This window comes from Rhamphochromis sp. 'chilingali' (assembly GCF_963969265.1).
Source record: "Rhamphochromis sp. 'chilingali' genome assembly, chromosome: 7".
In the NCBI taxonomy this organism is placed as follows: Eukaryota; Metazoa; Chordata; class Actinopteri; order Cichliformes; family Cichlidae; genus Rhamphochromis; species Rhamphochromis sp. 'chilingali'.
Window position 1 is genome coordinate 7,359,325 of NC_137934.1, and position 24,356 is coordinate 7,383,680.

The 24,356-nt window shown below is 41.4% G+C and overlaps 1 protein-coding gene across 2 annotated transcripts in view; it reads right to left on the reverse strand.

The window, feature by feature from the left end:
- dock4b (dedicator of cytokinesis 4b) overlaps nucleotides 1-24,356 on the reverse strand; it is a 143,726-nt gene that overhangs the window by 80,271 nt on the left and 39,099 nt on the right. For both annotated transcript variants that reach the window (XM_080886475.1, XM_080886474.1), the window contains exons 4-11: nucleotides 22,096-22,151; nucleotides 21,887-21,983; nucleotides 21,161-21,309; nucleotides 18,339-18,423; nucleotides 9,608-9,759; nucleotides 1,826-1,907; nucleotides 1,585-1,645; nucleotides 1,341-1,473 (exon numbers count right to left, since the gene is read on the reverse strand). In XM_080886475.1, the coding sequence (XP_080742601.1) occupies nucleotides 1,341-1,473; nucleotides 1,585-1,645; nucleotides 1,826-1,907; nucleotides 9,608-9,759; nucleotides 18,339-18,423; nucleotides 21,161-21,309; nucleotides 21,887-21,983; nucleotides 22,096-22,151 (815 nt within the window). The remainder of the gene's footprint in view (nucleotides 1-1,340; nucleotides 1,474-1,584; nucleotides 1,646-1,825; nucleotides 1,908-9,607; nucleotides 9,760-18,338; nucleotides 18,424-21,160; nucleotides 21,310-21,886; nucleotides 21,984-22,095; nucleotides 22,152-24,356) is intronic.

The window sequence follows — 24,356 nt, forward strand, 5'->3', positions numbered from 1 at the left end:
TCTAAAGTGTAAAAGGACAGGTGCATAATTTTGTTGGTCCAGATTAATGTTCGTGTACTCAGACTACTACTTACCTAAAAGATTACTTGAATACGTTTCCCTTTTGCATTTATGTCCCATATTACATAATATTTTAAAAAAATATATTTTCTTAAATCCAAAATTATATGAATACTCTCAAGCACAGTCATAGTTAAATAAAATAAGACATATATGCAATCTAAACTCAGACATAAAAAATGAATCTTTACTCTGTCTTCTTGGAAGGCTTTATGGGTTTTTGTTCTCACGTGTTTTAAGTGTGCACTTTCAATCTGAAAGTTGAACCTTGAAATAAATCCGGTCTAGTACGCCCCATGCCCCTCCTTTAGTCTCACCCTTGTTCACCTGTATGTAAAAAATGTCAGCTGCCGTCAGCCTTCATTAACCCCTATCATGTAAACATGCTATCAAACTAAGTTACAGTTCATCTGAATATTTTAATACAACTTCTGGGGGCTTCAGCCTTGTTGATAAGGTGCTTTGATAAAGGACTCCCACTCGCTTTTTCCCAGTAAAGCTTTTAATGCCTTACATTAGCTTAATAAATTACCCTTAAACACCACAGCTGGAGCTTCAGTGTTGCTGATTTTTAAAAGGCTGAATGGCAACTTTGAGACTTCCATGTTGTTCATCTGCTATAGATTGATTTTCAGCCCTGCCACTCTTTATTTTGTCCTGCACTTGTCCAGTTTCCATAAATTTTTTGAGGACACTGTGCATATCATGCAAAACCTTCAACTAATAGCTCTTAGGTAATCAACTTTTTGGAGCAAAAATACCTTTTTATGCTTTTCAAATTGTGTCATCTTTAGAATTTTTTGATTTAATTAAAGAAATGGGAGGAATTTTGTGTTCCTTTTTTTACTTTTTAAAGTAACAGTGAATAACAATCTAATTTAAAATTGGTTCTTTGCTAAATTTGTCTTCTATGCGTGGACAATACACTGATTCATCACTTGAATCAAGTGTTTGTTTGTTTTGGGGTTTTTTTTATGCCTGAATGATTCACAGGTAAGTATTATGTAGATTAACATACAAAAAAAACTTGGTGGTGTCTGTGCAATGCATCCATTTAGTCTATACATGTGGCTTGCTAACCAGTCTTGTGAGCAGTAAGTGAGAAATTAGCACTCCATCCTCACCTGCATATGTGATCACTTCTGCTTTCCAAAAACAAAAAAGTTTTGGAAAGAAAATGAATAAGGAAACGACACATCATGCTGAACAAAACTTTAGCACTGGTTCAGTGTTTAGAAGAAAGAAGAATTCCTAAATAATAGTTCTTTACAGTCACTTACGTATAAACCTTTAGCAGGTGGTCATCCTTAGAGTCAGCAGTAAGTAGATCGGCAATGCTGACAACAGCACAGCCAAACGGCCGCCTGTACTGTACGTTGCACTGGTTCTTCTTCTCTCCTGCTCCCATCCTCCCTGCACAGACACACAAAGGTATCCACGGTAAGAACAGTATGAAAATGAAAGAGATTTTTAAGAACGTGAGTAGTACTCAGGAGAATAAAGAAGAAATATCACTACTCCTACCTATTCTTATGATGTGCACAACGATGTAGACATCTTTTCGTAGATCACTGCTTCCCAAATCCTGACAAACGATGCAGGAAAACATATTTAAGCGTCCGATCCAATTACTGTGAACAAGCTGAAGAGCACTGACACTGCTTTTATTTTTCAGCATAACAGTGCATGAGTTAAGTTAGCTTTAAATAGCCTTAAATTGCTCCCAGTAAATCTTTTTTAACAAAATTCCGTGTTAACTACTCACCACAAATAGCGTGCATTGTCTTTCTGTCTTCTCTGGTGACTTGGGCAGCCCGCTCTTATTCAACCTTACAAAGAACCTTTCACTGTACAAGTAAGTGGACAGACAGAGACAGGGAACACACACAGAGATAAATGTGGTCAGGAGTGATGGCTGAGTGTCACAGTAAACAACAGTATCCAAGTTTTTGCTAACAGAAACAGAATAAAGATTAGACACTATGTCAAAAAATGTCAAGTGCAGAACAGTGGGCACTGGAGAAATCACTTCAAAGTTCAAACTTCACACTGAAGCTGCGTGAAACAGAATATGAGGCGGGAAAAGGGAAAAGAAAAACAGGCAGAAAGGGTTCAGAGGCAGAGGGATAGAGGTTTAGGAGAAAGATGCTGAAGAAAATCCCCAAAACAGAATGCCTGTAAAATATCTAACAAGAACATTCACATGTGGCTGAATGAAAGTGCTTTGCTGCATATTATGGATTATCTCTGACACATTTAAAGACAGTTACTAGGCTTTCATCAAAAAATCATAACTCAATCATAACTGCCAGACTAGATGGCATAAAACTTCTGGCTGTCACAGGGCTGTGCTGAGGACCAAGAGAGAAAAAGAAAACTTGTGAAAAACACTGTATATAGAATTTATACTATTTCAGGTTATAAAGCTCCTGCAATGCCCTTATCTCTTATGTGCATTTGTGGTGAGGAGCTCAGTCTTTTTTACAGGGCTCAGAGTAGAGACCTATTGAAAGGAGCCAGTTGATGTGGTTGGGATGCCTGAGCAGAATGCCTCCTATGTGCCTTATAGGTGAGGAGTCCAGGTCATGGCCCAGGATATGTTGGCGAGACAACACCTCTAAGTGTGCTTGGGAGAGGGCAGCTCTGCTAGTCTGCTCCCATAACCTGATAGATAGATGGATGATGTTAAAATCTGGCATATAGCCAAGAACTAAGAGGCAAAAAAAAAAAAGTGAAATTTGAAGGTCACTACGACCTTTCACGGAATTCTCATCACTGCCAAGTCTTGGGAACACCCACAGGGAATTCCGTTACATCTGGCCACAAACTCAAACTCAAGAACGAACTTTTTCGCGGTCAAATGTTTCTTGGCGACCTTACGTCTGTCTATGGACATTTATACGCCATTGATGATTAAATCAAACTTTCCCAACATCTAATCATTTCAACTTTTAATCAGAGCGAACCCTTGGGCCAAAGCTGAAGAAATCCCCTCAAGGAATTCGTGAGATATCTCTCACAGTGGAACACGAACTCTGCATAACCAAAAAATTGCCTCATAATCTGGAATGAACCGTCTCCGAGTCTTGCCTCAAATGCCCCTCACGCCCATTTCTGTTCAGGCGGGAAATTAAGTGAATGTCACGCAAAAAGACAGAAAGGACAGACACTGATCGCCTTTTCATTCTCTTTGTACTTTGTCCTTTATATCTCGTATACACTGTGTAAAAGAGGCAGCGGAGGCATCCTACTGGGCCCCTCTCATCCTGGCAGGCGAGCTGAGGGCTAATCCAGTTAGGTGACTTTCACAGTCCTCCGATAAGCAGAGAGAAAACCTTGTAATGCACCCACGCCTGACAATGAGCCAAGTCATTGGCACGGCTAGCAGAGCACGCTACAGTAGGCTCATTCAAACGAGAGCAGAACACGCCACAAAAGATCACATATAGCTTGACCGCAGTGCATACAAATACGATCGATTGGGATGTTTTGTAACTGTCAGAGGTATTAAAAGCTCCTGCTACAAGCTCAAAATTGTTTGGGCTCTGCAGTGATGTAAATAAGAGGCAGCTTCTCTTACTGTAATTCTGTGTTTTGTATATGTAGGGCAGTGGGTGCTCTTGTTTGAGTTAATTAGGCTTCTGATTATTAATTATACAAATGCTTATGATTTTTTATAAATGTATTCCTTCAGTAAAGTTTTCCTTTTCTCAGCCATACTGGAAGGAACCAGTTGAGGCCCAATTTGATTTGAATGCAGTTGTTCCTCATTAGCTGCCCTCTGTAACTTTCCAGGCCATTTATCCGGCCATATGGAGACAGATTCCTATGCATTAGACATGAGACTTTGCGCCCGCTTTTCCTAATTAGTGCTCTATTGTTGAAACCCCAAATGCCAATTAACAGCCACTCCTGCAAACACAGACTCAAACAAGGTCTCCCTTCTTTTCAACACCCTTCCCTCGCCACCAGCTCACAGCCTCGCAGCTGCAGCGTGTTGATCGCCCGAGCCAAGGGGACCAACATCCCCCAGTGGGACCTTATCTCCCTCTATCACCACTCACATTAACATAACGTAAATGGCCGATTTCCCTCCCTTCTGGGCTCTTGCTGTTCCCCCTCCTAATATCGATGATGGCATTAGGAGCTGTGCGCTCTTCCAATGAGCGGACGGCTGGAAGGGGAGGGGGGTGTTCCAACTGAGGTGTTAACTGCTAAATAAATGAACTGTCACCACCTTGTAAGTTGGTACTAAATAAATAAATACATCAAAATATACGTTTTAAAAGCCCGACAACAAAGGAGAAGAGGAAAGCTTAGACCTTAAGTAATCTAAACACTGAATAGCAAGTGGCGCTGAGAAATCATGAAAGGGCACATTGAAAACACTCAAGAGTAAATAATATTATTGCGATTTTTAGCATTTTGCGACGTGCCGGAATGACATAAATTGTGATTTATTGCGGATTATACTTTGTCAGTATAGGTTTTATCCAAAAGGATAAACCTATCTCACTTGATCATACCAGCACTGTCCCTAAAACCTGCCATAAATGTTGCCATAAGACAGAGTCAGTCTGATATCAGTCTGCGATTAAATGAGGTCAACTTGGCAGTTGCATGCAGTCTGTTTCAGGCAATTAATTGTTGCAGCAAATAACTGTGAGAAATCTAAAAATCACATATCTGTTGCTTTTACATTACATTTGCACTCAACAACATCCTGTTCTATAGGAATATAACCAGAGTACAACCGGCCAGCTGAGTCAAGTCCCCTCATGCTCATCCACAAAGAATCATTCAGACTGATGGCAACATGTTGGCGATCTGTCATTTCTAAATTAGAGAGGAATCTCTCTGAGAGTGATTGCAATCAGTCCAGGTCCAGATGACTGCTTACAGAAAGGCTGCCTCCGATCAGCTGACCTTTGCAACTGCTTTGTAATCAAAGTGGTTGTAAGTGTGCAACATCCTCAAGCTCTGGGCAACCATTTAATCACCACAAGTTACAATTGGCCCTATTTTTACTGTGACTGAGCCACCAGCTTGCTCTGAATTAGGGGGTAGCTTTGTCAAGCTAAGTATGTCCAGTGTCGGATGTTTTCAGCTGAGCTGATTTAATAAAAGTTTGTTCTGCTAACATTGTCTCAGGCCGGGAACAACATCGGAGATCTCTGTCCAGAAGAGCGCAGTCCTAGGAACAGCTAAGATACTGCGCAGGACCCTCAAGCTCCCAGGCCTCTGGTAGAGGACCCGAGCTTGAAGGATTAACCATATATATATATTTGGACAGTCTCGGTCGTTGTGTCCTTGGGCAAGACACTTCACCCGTTGCCTACTGGTGGTGGTCAGAGGGCCCGGTGGCGCCAGTGTTCGGCAGCCTCGCCTCTGTCAGTGCGCCCCAGGGTGGCTGTGGCTACAATGTAGCTTGCCATCACCAGTGTGTGAATGTGTGTGTGAATGGGTGGATGACTGGATGTGTAAAGCGCTTTGGGGTCCTTAGGGACTAGAAAAGCACTATATAAATACAGGCCATTTACCATTTATATAAGTAAAATTCAACTTCTGAGGAGCGAAATATGAGCGTATAAGACGGTTTGTGATGTGCGATCTTGGTGTCGAACAGCATCAGAACCCACAGCATGGGCCGTGAGCGCAGTACAGTACAACGCAGTGTGTGCGTGTGCGTGCGTGTGTGTGTGTGTCCTTCTGGAAAGCCTGACAAGGAGTCTGTACTGAACACAAAGAAGCTGCCATGGTGCACAGGGGATGATGGTGTTGGCGTGGTATTGAGACAACGGGTCAGACCCCCCCATCTGGTCTCGCGTGCGTGCACGCGCACGCACACGCACACGCACACACACACACACACACACAAACCACCAGCACAGAGGGAAGCAGCAAAATGGCTCTCTGCCAGCCAGATTGTGTAAATGAGTGTGTCTCTGTTTATGCATGTGACCAGACAGTGAGAGACACGTTGGCGAGCTGCCACTGCGAGATTTTCCTAAAAGACAACTGATGCAAGCAAATGCACTTGCAGATGTAGAAAATTAGAAGCATAAAGGCACTGTGGTCGAAGCCTCTGACTGCCTTTATCCCTCAAAATTGCAAGAAAACCCAAATTGTTGATTTAGGCAACAACATAAGTGGTTATGAGAAAAATATAGCTTTGTCTGTGTCCTCTCTTGCTGGGTTGAGTTTGGATAAATTCACATTTCATTTGTGATGCATCATGAATTCCGAAGCTGCTGTTAAGTATATAATTTCAGCATTACTGAAGTGGACTTTACTCTACTCCAGAAAATGGATTTTTAATCCACTTCAAATATATATTTAAGCTTAGCGAGTGTAATTACTCATGCTCAGCTAAGGCACTCAATCTTTCAAAGAAGCAAGAAGATTGAAAGAAAAGAGGAAAAAAATGATGACATAAAAAGAGTGACAGTTTAAAAGAAAGAACAAAAGGGCTTCAAGTGGAACATGATACGATGGCGCTGAAGACTAATTACCCACTTCACGACAAAAAAGTACCCACTTTCACTCTGAAAAAAACCTTAATTATTACTAAGCCATATATTTTACAGGGACACTAAAATTTTAAGAAATACAAGCGGTAGTAAAGTAAAATTAATTTAAAGCTATATTTTACTTAGATACAGATTTTAAGCTGGACCCTTCCTGAACCAACCCTCACATTTATCCAGGCCCAGGACCAGCACTAGGAATACGCTACCTTGTGAAACCCTGAGGGGGAATCGAACCAGGGATCTTTCACATGTAAGCTTAACATGTTAACCAGTACCAAAGCTTATATTTTGCAATAGTGAATTTTGATGTCCAGCAACCTGGAAAGAGGAGAACAAGAATGTGTTCTTCTATATTCATTTGAGGAACATTTCTTGGTAGTAATGGTCCTTATGCTTTCAGTGAGTAACATGTCTGGACTGCAGGCAGCCCACTTTAGCACACATAGACATTTACCTCCTGTTGTAATACACAAGTGCAGAACGTGTCTTAGCATTATCTTACTGAAATAAGCAAAGGTTCACCCGTGAAAAACATGCCAACTGGAGCATATACACTGCTCCAAAACATGTACGTGTTTTTCAGCATTAATGTGTCCTTCACAGATGCACGCGTTACTTTATTAAATCCCCCCTCATCTCGCTAAAGTTGTTGACTTTAAAAGTGTGTGCTGATAACAAACCACATGATATTACAGCTGTTTAGCCCACTGGTCAGACCACAGCACAGGTTTTCACTTTTCCTTTGAGACAAGCCCACAGAAGGTGGTCAGTTTCATGGGTCTTGTTTATTTATTTTTTTATTTTGACTCGCTTTTGTGGATGCAGTGACAAACTGTGTTCACTGACAATGGTCTGTATTTGTATAGCGCTTTACTTGGTCCTAAGGACCCCAAAGCGCTTTACACTATACACAATCAACCACCCATTCACACACTGGTGATGGCAAGCTACATTGTAGCCACAGCCACCCTGGGGTGCACTGACAGAGGCGAGGCTGCCGGACACTGGCGCCACCGGGACCTCTGACCACCACCAGGAGGCAACGGGTGAAGTGTCTTGCACGAGGACACAACGACCAAGACTGTCGGAGTCGGGGCTCGAACCGGCCCAAGACAAATGCCCAACTCTTGAGCCACGATCACCCCAATGGCTCTTCCCGATCTGATACTGGGTTTTGGCCTTGTCCCTTGCACACCGATTTCTCTGGATACTCTCTGGATACTGAACTGATGCAAGCTTGGTTTGCCCTTACCCAGTTATTATGAATCAAAGTTTCAGCCAGTATTTTTTTTTTTAAGAATTTAATTTGTCGTTTTGTTGCTCCTGTCCACAACTTAGAAACTAGTTGAAAATGTGTATTCTCTATACAAACACAATAACATCTTTCAGTTCAAAATTTCAATGGTTTACTCAGCATCCCAGCCTGTGACAGACTGATGACCTGTCCAGGGTGTACCACGCGCTGTAACTCTATGACAGTTATAGCCCTATTTTTCTCTCAGATTAATAACATCATTGCAACCAAACAAAATGGCAAACTTGTAAAAAAGAAAAGATAGCGCCTTCCTTCTTTTGTGCTATAATTCTTCAGGAACGGTGGAAACCGCAGCTATTTTCATGTAAAGTTTAAAGAAACTTGCCAGCAATATGGATGAATCATAAATTGGATTACAATAGAAACTGAAGTAGGGCTACTGGATAATAATAGAGAGTAATAATTTAAAAAAAAAAAAGAAAAAAAAAAAGAGTCCCATCAACACCATTCTAATTCCTCTGATGTGACCCTGCGGGGCGGAGAGTATTCTCACACAAGCACGACTTATCAAAAGAAGTTTCGGTGCTGCTGTGCTCATTTTTCAACCCACTCGCTTTTCTTTTGCCTGACAAATTCACTCGTTTGTGACATGAAACAAAATTTCTTCACTTTGAACTTTGAAACCAGGGAGTTTCAACACAGTCTTCCTGTCAGGAGAACAGTGAGGTATCTGCTGGTGTGTAAGCATGTATGCAAGTAACACATGCAACCTCCCAGGGCACCAGGACCAGCTTTCACATGGACATTTTTTTCCTAAAAATAAATAAAGAAATAAAATAACATGGCCTTGTCCAATTTTGTGTGTTCAAGTGCACTTTAATAACCTGCTTCATTTAATAAATCTTCATGAATATAATTAAGAGCAGTCCAAGGGGAGCCATTTGGCACAGGGCGTTCACAATCAACAGAGCAGCTCATTTGCATTTCGCTCTCCCACAGGATTTAATGTAACAAAAAATAATTTCCCCCAGGGATCAATAAAGTATTCTGATTCTGATTCTGATTCTGATAAACCATACAACCTTAAGAACAAGCAAGGAACTGTTTTCCTGCGGCCTACAATCCAAGAAAACAACATACAAGCTGATAAATCAAGCTGCTTGGTCTAAAAACACACTGTAAAGACCAAAAATAAATAAATCATAACATGTCACAGTGATGGAAACCATCACTTCATCACATCACTCAGAAAGTTTTGGTTTGAGTTCAAATGTACAAGTATCCAATTTCCACCGATACAATGGCGTTAAATGAAACTGGCATTCTAGTTCTCAACATGCTAAAACAACAAAAAAGAGGAAGAAAAAATGCTAAATAAATAAATTAAATAAAAATTAAATAATGTCTCTTTGTAGACTTGTGGTTAGGCGACCTGGTAAAAATGACATGGTCTATATTCACCAAACATAAGCACGCAACAACCTAAATTTAGCTAATGAGCTAACAGTTTGGCTAATGGCAAGACATACATCCTGTAATGCTGGGCCTCTCGTCATGGTAAGAATGACACTTTTCCCTTTACACTTAGTTCAGCCATTAAAGATAATGCAACCATCTCTAAACTTCATTTTTCCAAAACTGGGCAACTTGTACAAAAACAATCTAGCTACACAAACAGCACTACAGGCTAGATGGAAAAATATTTGATTTTTGAAAAGGCCCAATTAGAATCATAAAGGCGTATTGCCTGTAAAGTCTCTACCTGAGTGGCCGGTTCTCCCGTCCATCGTAAATGTGAAAGAAGACTTCCAGCTCCTCCCCCAGATTAGCGCTCATTAGACTCTTTACGTGGACAAACAGATGATGGGTGCTAGCAGGGGTGGATGTCTCCTTCTTACGATGTCGGTGTTCCATCTGCAGGTGAGAGAAGAAAATCAGCACAAGCAGATTTCTCTATATAAAGGAAACCGTTATATATTACGTTTTAGCTGTAATTATGCAAACTGGGAAAAATTCAAATAAACAAGAAAACAACTTGAAACAAGAACAGCTGCAGTTGAAATACAGAGTTATAGAGGTGGATGCAAAGAAGGTTAAAAACTCATAACCTCTCAAATCAAAGCTGCTGTATTAGTGATGAATTCAATAACAGGTAATATTCCCCTGAGGCTTCTCATTGTAGGCAGAAGGACTGATTTGAATTTGCATATATTTGAAGAGCAGAAAGATATAGATGTTGATATACATCAGGCTAATATGGGATGTAATACTGCAGGCTGGCAGCTCAGAGGCTAAAATGTGGGAGTTGAAGCTGCACTGTCTGGCTCTTTCTTTGTTGCTGCCTTTATGCCAATACATCAACTCAGCACCTTGCCGAGCATTTAAAGTGATGTGCAAAACTCTTGAGCCACCTCATTACGTTACATTTTTCTTTTTTTTTTTTCTTTTTTTTCTTTTTTTCTTTTTCTAAATGACATCAGAAACAGCAGTATGCGACATTACGTGATGGCAGAGCTTCAGTTCATCCTTTGTCATTTTTTTTTTTTTTTTAATAAATAGGACAGGGGGAATGAATGAGAGAGAGAGGGGGAGAGAAAAAAAGAAAACCAAAGGGGAGAAGAGACGGTGAGAAGGGGGGGGAAGAGAGACAAAAAAAAAAAAAAAAAAAAAAAAACTCCTGGGTCACCTGTATGGAGAAAAAAAAAACAAACAAACAAACAAACAAACAAACAAACAGAGGAGACAGCAAACAACAAAGAGCAACATAATAATAGAGAAAACAAAGCACCATCACAATAAACTAGCTAGTCATAGATATCAGTATTTACTAAGTAATAAACGATATTGTGCAGCACGCAAGATAGACAGCGCACAGTGTGCTTTGAGGCAGCAGCCAAGAAAGCTTTAGTCCGCGTCTGTGAATACCCATGTGTGCATACCTGTGTGGATCAGCATGCTTGCATTCCAAAGGTTTCTCCATGTAATGATCTGCTAGGGAGTGTGGGGGGGCCTCAGCCCCGTCCTCCAGGGTGTGAAGCGGGTATGGAGGAGATCAAAACTCCAGACATCCAGAGGCCCCCAGAACACAAGAGACCATGGAAGACCAACAGAGGGGCAGCCGCGCCACTGTTCCAGTAAGAGCTGAGGAGAGTCCCAGAAGAGGGCTCACTCAGCAGCCGCGGAGCAGAAGCCAGGGGGGGTTGCAGTGACGCGCCCGTGAGCTCCGCCGGCCCCCAGCTGCGCCTGAGCGACCGAGCCCTAGGCCGAGAGGCCGGGGGCACCCCACCTCCAAAGGGGGCCCGAGCGAGCCCCAGGCCCCAGGCCCCGACAAGCGGCCGCCAAGGAGTGAGCCAGTGTGTACCCGGACGCCCACCCCCAGACACAAAGAACCACCAACACACCGACACCTGAGGGAGTCCGCCACCGGCAGGGGAAGTGGTGGTGGGTGGAGATAGGCCTCCAAACCTTGGAGGGCCTGAGGTGTCCCCAGAGAGGTGGCGTCTGATACCCAACCTGACATATAGACACAGACATACAGGCACACACAGACACAAACATCCATTCCCACCCTCATGCTCTCATATGCACTCACTCCACACTCAACCAACGTGGAGACAGACATAAAGAGACGCTGTACACACAATCACACTCCCCAAGCGTACTCTACAATCCGGGTCTAGGTACCCTTGCCCCTGGAGGGGGGAATTGCACCCAGACCCAGGTGGTGTTACCCTTTTCCCTGCGGTGGGGAGAGGCAGACCACCCCGACTCCGCAGCAGCAGGGCGGCCCCACACCCCAGACCGCAGTCGGACGGCCAACTCCTCCTACTAGCCCTCCCGCTACATTTTTCTTTTAAAGAACCACGCTCATTTCTTGTGATGTATCTGGTACTTTAGTTGATTCATCTACTGTTCGCCGAAGCTTCATCAGGAATGACCTCTTGGCTTCTCAGTGGAAGGCTGGCTGTCAAGAAGCCATTCTTAAAGAAGGCAATATGTATGGAAAAGGTCAGGAGGGAGCCTCTACAGGCATCTGTAAAACACGGTAGAAGCTATGTCAAGGTTTGGGGCTGATTTTCAGCCAGTGCTGTTAGGTTTTTGTCAAAATTGATGGAATTATGATTGCAAAAAAGTACTCTCAGATTTAGTTCCACCATGCTGTATCATCTGGAAGGCGTTTGAACTTTGTAATGTCCTCTCCAGGTAAGAAACCTTGAGAACTATACCTGAAGACTACTTTAATTACAAAAGCAGACTGAGAATTCAGTCTGTGTATACAAAATACGGACTTTCAAGCTTGTTAAAGTCTATAAATTTGGATTTTCCCTTATATGTTGTATGTGGGGCAGGGATAGCTCAGTAGGTAGAGTGGTGGCCCCATGATCGGAAGGTCGGGGGTTCGACTCCACTGAACGGCTACCCTGAGGTACCCCTGAGCAAGGTACCGTCCCTACACACTGCTCCCCGGGCGCTGCACTGGTGGCTGCCCACTGCTTCACTGGGTGAATGGGTTAAATGCAGAGGAACTATTTCCCTATGGGGACTAACACGCACACTTTACACACTTTACACTTTCTATGCATGTCTGCCTGTTTCAGTAAATGGCAACAACATGGGCAAGACATCCGCACAACACTTTATCTTTAAGGAGGCCAAATCGGGGTTTTTTTGACAGAAAGAAGCAGAAAGCAACATCTTAAACATTGCGATTCACACAAACGTTTAAAAAAAAAAAAAAAGTCAAATAGTTCAGCACAATTACAGAGCTCAGTGCTTTAGTGGTGGATGATATTACTTGCCATATTACATCAATCTGTACCAAAAAGATCAATAAGGCCTCATACAGGATGGTATGGTGTGTGTACACACATTAGAGCTCTGTTTATAAAAGGTTCATCATAATCTGCTGTCAACAGCCAAAAATACACACGCGCACAACACACACATACACACAAATATACACAAAGCACCAGATGGCCAATAGAGCCACTGCCAAATTTGGCCTCGCATCCACTTCTGTTGTAAAACATAAGAAAATCGGAAGGAAGGGAGCAAGAGATGGGGATCAGGACAGAGGAAAGGGAAACGGATAAAGACAATGCAAGAACTGAGTGTAGTAAAGCTTCACCACAAAACAACACACACACAGTATATTAATAGTGGATATAATATGTTTTACAGGATTATAATGATGGTTTGGTTGTTAAATTTAAATAGTGTTGCATTGTACAGCATAGGTGACTTTGTTGAAATGCACTTGTTGGCGCAACATTTCAAGCTCAAGGAATTATGAAGCTGCGTACCAGGCAACAAATAATCTTACTAAAACAAACTAAAACACACTTGTCATGTCTTAATTCAAGGTATTAACGGATACTGTCGCATTCACAGTTAGTTACCCTATGTGCAAATGTAGTCAGAAGTTCCATTTAAGGCTTCAGTCACCCACCCACCCACACGAATAATCATGCTCTCTCTGGCCGAGAGACAGGTCAGTGACCTCCTGGCAACTCTGGTTGCTAGGGTAAAACGTGTGTTGCTCGCAGTTGCTACAGTGGGTGAGGTTGGTCACAAAGAGGATGCTGTACCAAAAACCTCCTCATGATTGCTTCAGTTGCTAGCAGATTGCTAAAGTAGCCTTTAGTTTGCATGGAAGACACTGACCCGCCAAAACACCCTCCTCAGCTATTAGCAAAGCGGCTATGAAACTGAAAAAGTTCAAAAGCTAACAAACCAAAGTTAAAAAGAGAATGTGTCACTCCAGCCACCACGTGTCAAGATTCACTCAAGTTTCGCTACCACTTTGCATTACAGGTCACAAGACCTGTAATGTTTTTCCCTGCAGCCAGACAGATTAGCTCAACTTTACAAAAACCTGTCTGCAGAGATGATGATTTGCATACTAAAGTGAAAAATTGTGAGATTAAGAAACAAGTTCTCTAAATGTGCTGAAAAACCATGCTACAAATCCTTTTACCTTTGCAGTTTCTGTCAAAACTATAAAAACACTTTTGTTTTTGTGCGAGATCCCCGAAAAGAAACAGAGAAACAGAATTATCTAACAGCAAGACAAACTACTCCCAGCAGGGCTGAACTCCTGGTTCTGACGTAAAATTACTAGGTCTGAGGAAGGCCTAATTTATACTGTGGGATTTTATTACGAGGTTATTTTCAGTGTGTCATTTCAGCCAGCAGCCCAGCAACCAACAGTGTGTGGTTTTGTGACAGCTTCAGCATGACTAGACACAAAGCATAGACATGACAGGCTGGCAGCCTGACTGGCAACACACAATGGTGTGGTCAACAAGGAGAGGCTGAGAGGTAGCTGAACAGAGAACGAGAACATGACCGTGTGTGTGCCAGCCAAACTGTCCTACAGACTGTCAAACGACAAGGAAATTCTAGAGGAGACAGGTCAAACTGAGGCCACAAATTTGTAGCTGTTCTTTCTGTCCCTTTCTACATTAATGTTTAAGCCTCCTTTCATCCCTCTTTTAAACTCAAGGATTAAAGTCGTGCAGGAAGTTAAAGATCTGTATGAAGGCTTGTCTCTCTTTAGTGATAAGCTGAACCATAAGAAGAAATATTACAACCACATGTCCAGGGCAAAGAGCTGAGCTATGATCTATTACTACAGAGGGAGCTTCCACTGTTAATGAAGTCATCACTGGGGGATCTAAACTCGGGTCTTCTCTGCTTACGCTCTGAGCTCAGTCCCAGAGGAAAACAATGGAAAGCCTAAAGCTGATTAGTCTTTGCTCTACACATGACTCGCATGAGCTAATTAGACATAAAGGGTTTTTTTTCTCACTTTAAAGCTACAACCAAATATAATGCTTCAACAAGTGTCTGTTTAAAGGATTTAAGTCCAATAAAAATCTGGTCCTCCATCTCCACAAATATTTAGTTTTGATGCATTTTTGTCGTATTGTTTTACAAAGTAGGGGTTTTTCTTTCCCCTAATCTGACAAAAAGAGAAAATTGTTGATTCACTATGCTGTTCTTCACTAATTCTTCAGGGAAGCATATGTTTTCAGGCTGCTATATACGCTTTTCCAGACAGTCACTAATACAGGGTTTCTCCTGGCACACACTAAAGTAGCTGTGAATGTACCCCAGAGGAAAATCATCAGGAAATGATTTAGTCATCCTTGGGGAAGGATATAACGCTTTTGAAGACTTTTTCAAATGGCCAGCAATAAGAAGAAAATGTATGTATTTCTGTTATGTGCAGTAACGCAGACTGAAGTATCAAATAATACTTATAGGCACAGCTACCCAACCGCAAAGGCCCATTCTGAGCCAGGAAACTACTACCTGAGGTACTGCTGTCTGTGAATAATCACTATTACCATATGTAGATGTTGTACCTTCTTTGTTCAAGGGAAAAATGGGAAAAAAGAATATTATATTTGGGTTTTTTTCCTTGTAGATGTATTATTTTATTATCAGAAAATACAGATCTGGGTTTTTTCTCATAAATCCACAAGCTTGGAATTTTTGCTAGGAATACCACCACCTTCTATGACCCTGTAATTACTTTTCCTTTGTTTTTTTTAAATAGACTTAAATTGGCATGCATATACCATGTTTACATTTACAGTGTTGTTTCTCATTATATAGAATGAGAAGGGTTTATGAGATAGCATTAAGGCATTTACAGGCATACATAAAATCTCTTTTTAATCCACTGTCGTTGCTTGTTTTCATTCTCACTCAGCAGATATCACACAATTCCTTGAAACAATGCAGCAGTTAAGCCACATTTTCCTACAGTAATACTGCACTGGCACTTCAGCACACACACACAGGCAAACACGCACACAAGTACACACAGAGACACCGCATAATCCCCATGTCAATTTAATTAAGCCGCGCCGCAGAAGCACCGACAGAAACAAAGACGCGGTTCTCACAAACAAAGATCTCACGGGGAAATATTGATGTAATTTGGGCTCATTGAGATATTGCATCTTGGTGTGAGGGTTCCTTGCGTATTTTCGTAAGTGGATGGCGGCGGTGAATGCCTGGCCCTTTATCTCGACCCAGTATGGAGAAATGGTAGTCGCTTGTTTATTTTATACACCGTTTAATAGAGGTGGAGAAAGCTTTCTTTGTGCTTTTCCTGCTTTTGTTTTGACAACAACAACAAAAAAAATAACAGATGGATTAAGAGCTTCAATTACCCTTGCGAAGAAAGAGCCGACACAGAGTGTGTGTGCGTGTGTGTGTGATACAATTCCCCCCACACCATACGAGGGCAGAGAAGTGGTTGCCATGGTAGCAGCGATTGGGGCTTGGAGAAAGTGGGAAGGAGAGGCAGGGACCAACAGTAGGGAAAGGAAGGAGAGAAATACAGAAGCAGATGGATGAGGGGGAAAAGAAAAAAAAAATCGGTCCATCAAATGTACCTCATGCGAGGATGAGAGTGGTATCAGTAACTCGCTGAGCTTACTCTAAATTTGTTTTGCCAAATGCTGGTTCTAAGGGTCAAGCATGGACTTCCAATCCCAAAGCTTTAGCCCACACCGAGACGTGTTCAAGGTTCTCGGAGAAAGCGCATCTGTTAACAGCTCAGTAAAATGCAGAGAAACATGTGGAAAAAAGCTCAAAAAAGGTTATTAAATACTATGAGCAAAATCCTTCAGCATCCTTTACAGCAGTCCTATAACCGTTAGGGATCAGTGCCATAGATTTTTATATAAGCTGCTCTTCAATTTCAAACTGGACCATGGCCCTGTTGTGCCTTTCCTTCTTCTCTCTCACACACATACACTTTCCCAGCGGTGTATGCTCATATTAACTGTGCTAAAGTCAAAGAAATGTTGCTCTACTTCCAAACATTTATAACCTGCAGCATAGACATGGTGGAGAGATCCAGCTCTGTGACTCCAATTAGCATCAATCTGCCTTTGTTGGGACACCTCTCAGTCAAAGCAGACATGAACCTAACTCCAGTACTCAGATCGAGTTATTAAGAGTGTTTAAAAAAAAAAAAAAAAAACTTTAGTAGAGCTGTTACAAAGGAAGAACTTACCCAGGGAGATAATTACTATTTTCTGTACCAGACTAAAAACATGTTTTTCAGTGTTGTAACATCACCCATTTTAACTCTCTAGTCGATGCTGACTGACTCGCTTATGGTGCAAACCTTGAGTGGCCACTGGGGGAATTGCAGACTTGTCACTTAAGCGTTTACTTAATTATTCAGCTCCGGATGTTGCCACTTAGTACCAGCTTGAGACTCCATAATCAGCTCCAGCAGTTGCATCATAGTCGGATGGTAATGCAGCCAACCCTGATGAGACTCTCCCTGTGCTACCTTTGGTATTTCATAGCAGTAAGAGTTTTCTACTTTTATCAATTTCTAGCACATTTCCATCATGTATTTTGTACAGGTACAAATACGGGTTCACACAGACTGAAACACTAGTCCACTGTTAGGTCCCACAGGAAGATGGTACTTTTAACAGATCATCCTGCATCTTCATCATTTTCTGATTATTTCTGTCCCAAAAACCCAGACTCTGGCATCTACATGTACAAATGGATCTAAGAAACTGGCATGTCCAATAAGGAGTGGTAGATTATGCTTCTCAGCCTGGTGTTTTCAGAAACTGCACATAAGTGAAGTGAGAAGCAGTACCCATGAGCACCAATTTTTGTTTGAGGAAGCTAGGCGAGCCAATCAGAACCCCATCATCCTTTTTTTTGAAGCGGGGGCTTAAAGAGACGGATGCGAAAGCAGCTACTTTTACACAATGAACTGAAAAGTTCCACAGAAAATTGAGGTGTCAATTTTGTAAAGTCAAAAAAATATGAAACTGGAAGTGAGTATAGCAGGTCCATAATGTCTGCTGTGCCAAGGTAGCAAGGTATTATGCGGGCAGCTAGTTCATACACGGCCTCTTCTATCTATCTGACAACATCTGTCAGCTTAGAGAAAGAAGCTGACAGATGTTGTCAGTGATAGACAGTTCCTTAAATCCACTTAGAGGTTGCAAGATCAAACCAAGTACAATATACTCAGAGGTCAGACATGTTTTGGTTGTTTGCCATCTGTTGTATAAAGTTACCCTCGGCATCAAATGACAGTTCCTATTAGAAAGTGGATAGATTGTGTACAATACAACAGTAACCCTAAATAGATCTGTATCATTGTCTACATCCTGTATCCAGCCTAAGCAACTGGCTCTAAATTGTAAATACACTGGACATTAAAAAGGCATATAACACAGGAACTCTAAGGCCACCAATCCAAACTCCTGCCATCGATGTCACTGTCATTCAGTGTCACTGTCCACTCTGCAGGGCAACAACCTCCCAGCAGAGCATTGCTTTCTTTACTTTGTGTGTCTTGTGAGCTGTGTTGAATATAGAGATTTTATTGTACTCTTTCCAAGATGAATCTAGAAGAGACCAGCTCCTTTACGCATCTGCACTCTGGATGGGATCTTAATCTGAGAACAGGGAAGAACTGTGTGGACGCTTACCAGTCTGTAAAGCTCTGTGACACTGATTTCATCGGGGTCCACCATACTAAACTCTCGCCTCGGGACCAGGTCCAAGCCAAGCTGTCTGAAACACAAAGTCACAGAGAGTATTAATACACTGAAGCTGCAAAATACATACAGATAACACAGTACATGGATTGCAATTGAGCGTTAATTAAGATGCTACTTTATAGCTGCACTGAGCATCAACAACAAAGCACAGCTGTCACATCACCCGTCAGTCGCCTAAATACATTTGACAGCTCCTCTGTGGAGCAGATGAAAGAAAAAATCCTCTCCCTTTAGCCCCCTGCTATGCCTACTGTCCTCTTTATCCTCTTTCCTGTCCTCCATCATTTAACCTTGCCTGTTCCTCTACATTCTTGTTGTTCCATAAACACTAACTCTTACATGCTCCCATCCTCCTGGTCGGTGGTATTAGTGGACCAAAACAGCACACTTGAGTGTGTCTCCTTTTCGGCAAGAAGAGAGACAGGCCAGGTCAACCATACAGCAGCGAGGGATGCTCATCGCTGGGGAGGGATGTGAAGCATGTGCGTGTGTTTGAAGAAGGCCCACAGCAGGGAAATGAAGGAGAGCGAAGGGTAAAGGACAGACAGAAAGAGAGAGGGACACGAGTTGTGAGGATTTCTTTTTTTGTCCCTCTCTCTCTCTCTATTGCACCCCCACAGCACAGAGAGGATGGAAAGAAGAAAGCAAAGTGAAAGGAAGGATGGAGAGAGTGCTGTCTGTGTGGGAAAGAGATTGTACTGAGTGAAGAGTATGCCTACAGGGAGGGTAGGTGACAACAAAAGGCAGAAGAGAAAGGAAAGTTGAAAAGAAGAGTGAGAGGCTGAGGAAGAAGGAGGGACGTTAGAAAGCTGCAAGAAGCTCCAGGAAAGAAGCAGAGAAAGAAATGAGAGATGAAACTTTTATTTCCAAATGCAGTTTCCTTCAAGTTTTAGATGAGTAGCACCACTTATAATGGAAGAGCCAGCTTGTCATGGTGGCTTCACAGATTTTACTGTGTGTCAGTAACTAAAAATACTCCTCATAATTCTCAAAGTATAGTGAGGGTTTTTTTTAGACTGATTACACAACCTTGCCTGCAGTAAAAAAAAAACAAAAAACAAAAAAACTTTCTTTAAAACTTTAAACTCTGCAGGTTCTCCCTCACAGTCCACATAAAGTTTGATTTATCTCATTCATTTATTTTGTGGAAGACTGTCATACTGCACTGCAGTTATGCAACCGAGAGCAGAGGTTGGAAAGAATTATATTCAAAGAAGTGCCAAGCTTTTCAAGTCAGCTGCTGAAAAGGATTTCTGTGCTGATGGAACATCAAGCAAACTGAACTACGAACGCACTGACTGGATTTGCCAGATCTGCCTCATTACAATATTAAGTACTAGAATATTGGCCACTGCAAGAGCAATCCTCGTTAAAGTTAAAATTCAGTGTTTTTTCTATCAGTCTGAAAACTAACAGTTTTCGGCATCACAAGAATCAGTGGCAAGCTCAAAAAGGGAGAGAAAAAAAATCATCTTCACTCTTGATAGGTGATTTACAGGAAATCTACGCTGTAACCTCTCATTTAACCTTTCTTCCTTTTGCTTTCCTGGGTCCCCACTCTTTGTTGTCATCAGTTTTGGATCTATTTTCTTTTCTTTAAATATTCAAGTATATGTCACTCAGGCTTTTCCACTTCTTCGTACATTCCCTCAGCCCATTTTGGTTGTTTCAGCCATCTCCCTTCAGGAATCGCTGACATTTGGGAATCCTTATGTTTATCACATTGAAACAGGGGTTGTTTATTGATTATTTAGAAACTGGCAAAAAAAAAAAGTTGCCAGAAAGGCACAGAAGTAGCAGTACTGAACGGGCCAGTGACAACAGTTGCAGTCCTTTTTTTGCTTTTTACTACTGGATGGCATTGCATATGAAACATCAGGACACAACCACATGGTAATTAATGCCTCAATTACGCTAACATGAATTAGCTAAGTTTAAATATGGTCACATCCACTTTCAAGATAAGATAACAGCCAAAATGTCAAACTTAAGGCTTAAACTTAACTTATTATTATTTTCTACTGTGGATCTAGTCATTTTACAAATGGGAAAAGAACGCCCACTGATGCTGGATTTATATCAGTATTGAAATATATCCAGTGAGTTATTCATATCTGTATTGGATTAGGGCATCCTTACCAGAAACTATGCCCAACAACCTCATTTAGGCCAAAAACCCCACTTGCCATTTTTTTTTGCTTCACATCCTTAACACAGATAAGGCTGCTGAGTTAATAAAATAAGCTCCCTGTTCCCTCTGTGGAAATTTGTACTTTGAACTATTAGAGAGGAGCTTTTTTCCTTTAATTCTGCTGATGCTTCTATTAAATGTGACCTATGCTATAAATAATGAGGTCATCGTATGTATATGTAACCCTGTAAACCAAATAAATTCACTCTTGAATGTCAGAAGCCCCATCCATTTGCTCTCCAAACCTTCTGTTTGTGAGAGGCAGCCAATCAGGAGAAAGCTGGGTTTCAGGAAGGGCTAAAGGAGCTAAACTGGATTGTTTCAGACACAGAGTGACCCAGGGAGCTTCACAAAAACCCACTATAAGATGAATAAGGATACAATAAGGTAAGTTGGAAATGAGCATAGCAAGCCCCTTTAAATCACCTAAAATCAAAATCATCAGTGGTAGAAGCAGTTTAAATAATGAATTATTGGTTCTTGAAAAGGAACAATGCAAACATGTCTATAAGCCACATGTGGACATTGTAAACCTTCTCACTGCCCTTAGTCTACTCACTCGTTGCCCCAATCCAATCTTGCTGTGATGTGCTGCTTGACGTCCCTCAAACGGTCATGAGTGAGGTGGCCAACCAGCACCTGCCTCCTCAGGTCCAAGATTTCATTCATCACGTGCCAAAGCCGGTGGAACAAATCCCCCTCATTTTTCTGGAGGTTTGGAAAAGGGGAGAAAAGAAGAGGGGTGGAAAAGAAATGAGAAGAATAACAGTCAAAGGCAATGAATGAAAGGAAAATTCATAATCAGCTGAAGACAGAATGAGGATGACAGCAGGAAAGGCACAGATAAGGAGATCAAAATATACAGTTGTGTCAACGCTGCCACCCAAAAACATAAGTGAAAACATGAAAAGTGACGGAACGCACATTAGAGAACCAAATCGACACTGAGAAGAAGACAGCGACCCAGAGAGAGAAGACAAGAAGAGCTTAAAATGGATTTGTGCAAATTAGCTTCAGTGTCCTGCTGCTTTTTGCTGCAAATGCATGCACTTTGATCTAGACGTATTCATCAGCTCAATTTAATCAGCACCCCAGATAGTCTAATAGGCCACAAACACAATCAATCCGACTAATGAATGCATATAAAAAAAAGAAGCTTTGACTGTTTGTGGCTTTCTGAATTACCCAGGGCCAAATGAACTCAAACATTGCAGTTTCAGTTAAGCAGCAGTGACAACAAATCGATGCAAAGTGTGCATGTGTGGTTATGTGTAAGAGTTCTTACCACATAGAGCTGCTTCCACATGGCACCCCAGTCTCGCAGAGTTGATGTCATCTCTGTGATGACAGAGTCTTCATCAGGGATGACTGTCTCGAATTGCCTACAAACAAACATCAGCACATGAACGAGAATTAAATAACGTAACCTTAAATATAAAACCACAATATGAACAAACATGGAAAGAAAACCAAAGGAAAGACATGTAACATTACCCTTTGTTCTTGACGTGGGCATTCTTTAAGTGGATGTAGCTGGATGGAAAAATCCCCTTTAGTCAAGAAGATAAACAGGTTAATGAGAATGCTCCGAGAGTCATTTGCTCCCCGTTGTAATTAGCATTTAACAGCGGCGGATGTGAAAACGACGCACATAATCAATACAGGGTTAAGAGTGTTTGTGGAAAAAACAGAGGAAAATGGAGGGAACAGAAGGATAAAGGCAAGCAGCAATGACATTTAGTAGACAAGCAAAGGTTTTAAAAAGCTGTTTGTGTGTGCGCACGTGCTGTTTGACGCTAATAAACTGCAAGATGCCCCCACTGACTTGGGGAAGATCAAAGTAGTAATGCAGTAAATGCAAAACACAAACACACACTTGACTCCTCAGTTGGCTCTTATTATAATATATTATTCTGCACATGAGTTTTTAAAAGTCGTAAAAAATATCAGACTGACTGCACGCACCACTCTTCTTTTGTTGGGAAGTTGGGATGTCATCGCCCCCAGTGATATAGTTTGAGTATATCTCAAGTTGGGTTTTGACTTTTTGGGAAGTGGTGGTAATAAAAAAATGAATCATTATGACTTATGAATCTAATTTCCACAATCTGCGCACAGGTGGTTTTATGGTAGATCATTCATGCGATTGGTGGTGGCTGAAAGTTATTTAACATCTTGTCAGATTTGGATTCATTTATATTCAATTGCACTTAATAATTTTAAAAAGTAGATTAAATTAAAATAGAGAAACAAAGTTCTGGGTTATCTTGATATCATCTCTTGGCATGTATTAAAAAAAACTATATATTCCTCTTTCTCTAGGTTTGTTTCAGCCCAGTTCCTGAAAAAAAGTCTTGCCATTCAGCACTCATCCTAAAACACCTCCAGGTACTTAACCGGGCAGTTATTTTCAAGTATTACCTAAATTAACTTAATTTAACAGTTAGCAGGGCAGTAAAACATGATGTATAAAAATCAACCCCCCACCTTTTTTCTTTTCTTTTCTTTTCTTTTTTTAATGCTTACAAAGTTTGCTGACTTTGCTCATTTCAGGATTATTTGACTGTTACGTTTGTCTCTTACATCGTATCTAATCAGTGCAACGGCTAGGTTTACACAGAGAAATTTTTGGGGGATAGTTGGGACATTTATCCTACGACCATCATGTTTGTCATGATTTGTAACAGAGTTTCTCTCTCATACATTACTGTGCAAAAGTCTTGAGCCACCCCTGATTTCTTTATATATTGCAAGGAAAATGGGTAACAGGTACAGCGATTTATTGTAAAATGTCCAAATATATATGGAAATACAGCATATACGCAAAAATCAAAAAGCTTATTGTTTCAAAATATTTAAAATCAATATTTGGTATGGCCACCTTTAGTCTTCAACACGGCCTAAACTCTCTTAGTCAAGCTTTCTTTTCATTTCTTTACGTAGTCTTCAGGAATAGTTCTCCAAGCTTCCTGATGGACATTGGTGGGATGTTGTTGGATGTTGGCTTCATTTTGTATAATTTTCTGTCAACATGATCCCACACTCTGGGATCTCCAGGAGTCCAATCCATGACTAATGATGTTCCATTGTGTGTTTTTACTGCATTACTACATGCATTTACTGTATACTGCATTCCACTGAGATTGTTTCTGATGAGGCTTCAGCAAAGAGTAGCTGGATCAATTGAAAGGTCAGACGCATCTCTCAGGTCCTGTGTCACATCTTTGCTGGAATTCTTCCTCGTTCTTAGAGACGTGACTTTCAGTTCTGTTCATCTGCTGTAGCCTTTTTTAGGCCTTGTCACTTCTTCTTTTTTCCAGTTTCCTCAAATTCTTTAAGAACACCTGACCATGTCAAGAAATGCCAAGTATGCAGCTAACAGTTCCATAGTAATCACTTGGGCTTTTTCTTCAACTAAAGAAACAGCAACAACCTAGACAACTACAGCCTGTTAGCAACCAAGTGACTAAAGATACAGTTTTGTTGCTAAGTTGTTTGTTATTTGCAGACTCAACACTGATTCATCCCTTGGGTTAGGTGCCTTTTTTATGTTTCAGTGATTCATAGATTAGTGACGAGTGGCTCAACAAAAAAACGATTCCTCTGAAGATGGTTAGGTACAAGGACTGGAAGGTGAAAATCAGTGAAAAAACAGCACCTTCAGAAATCCTGGAGAACTATTGCTTAAGTTCACCTTTAAAATTATTTTTATAGCTCAAGACTTTTGCACACTTCTAGACATTTCCTGGCTAACA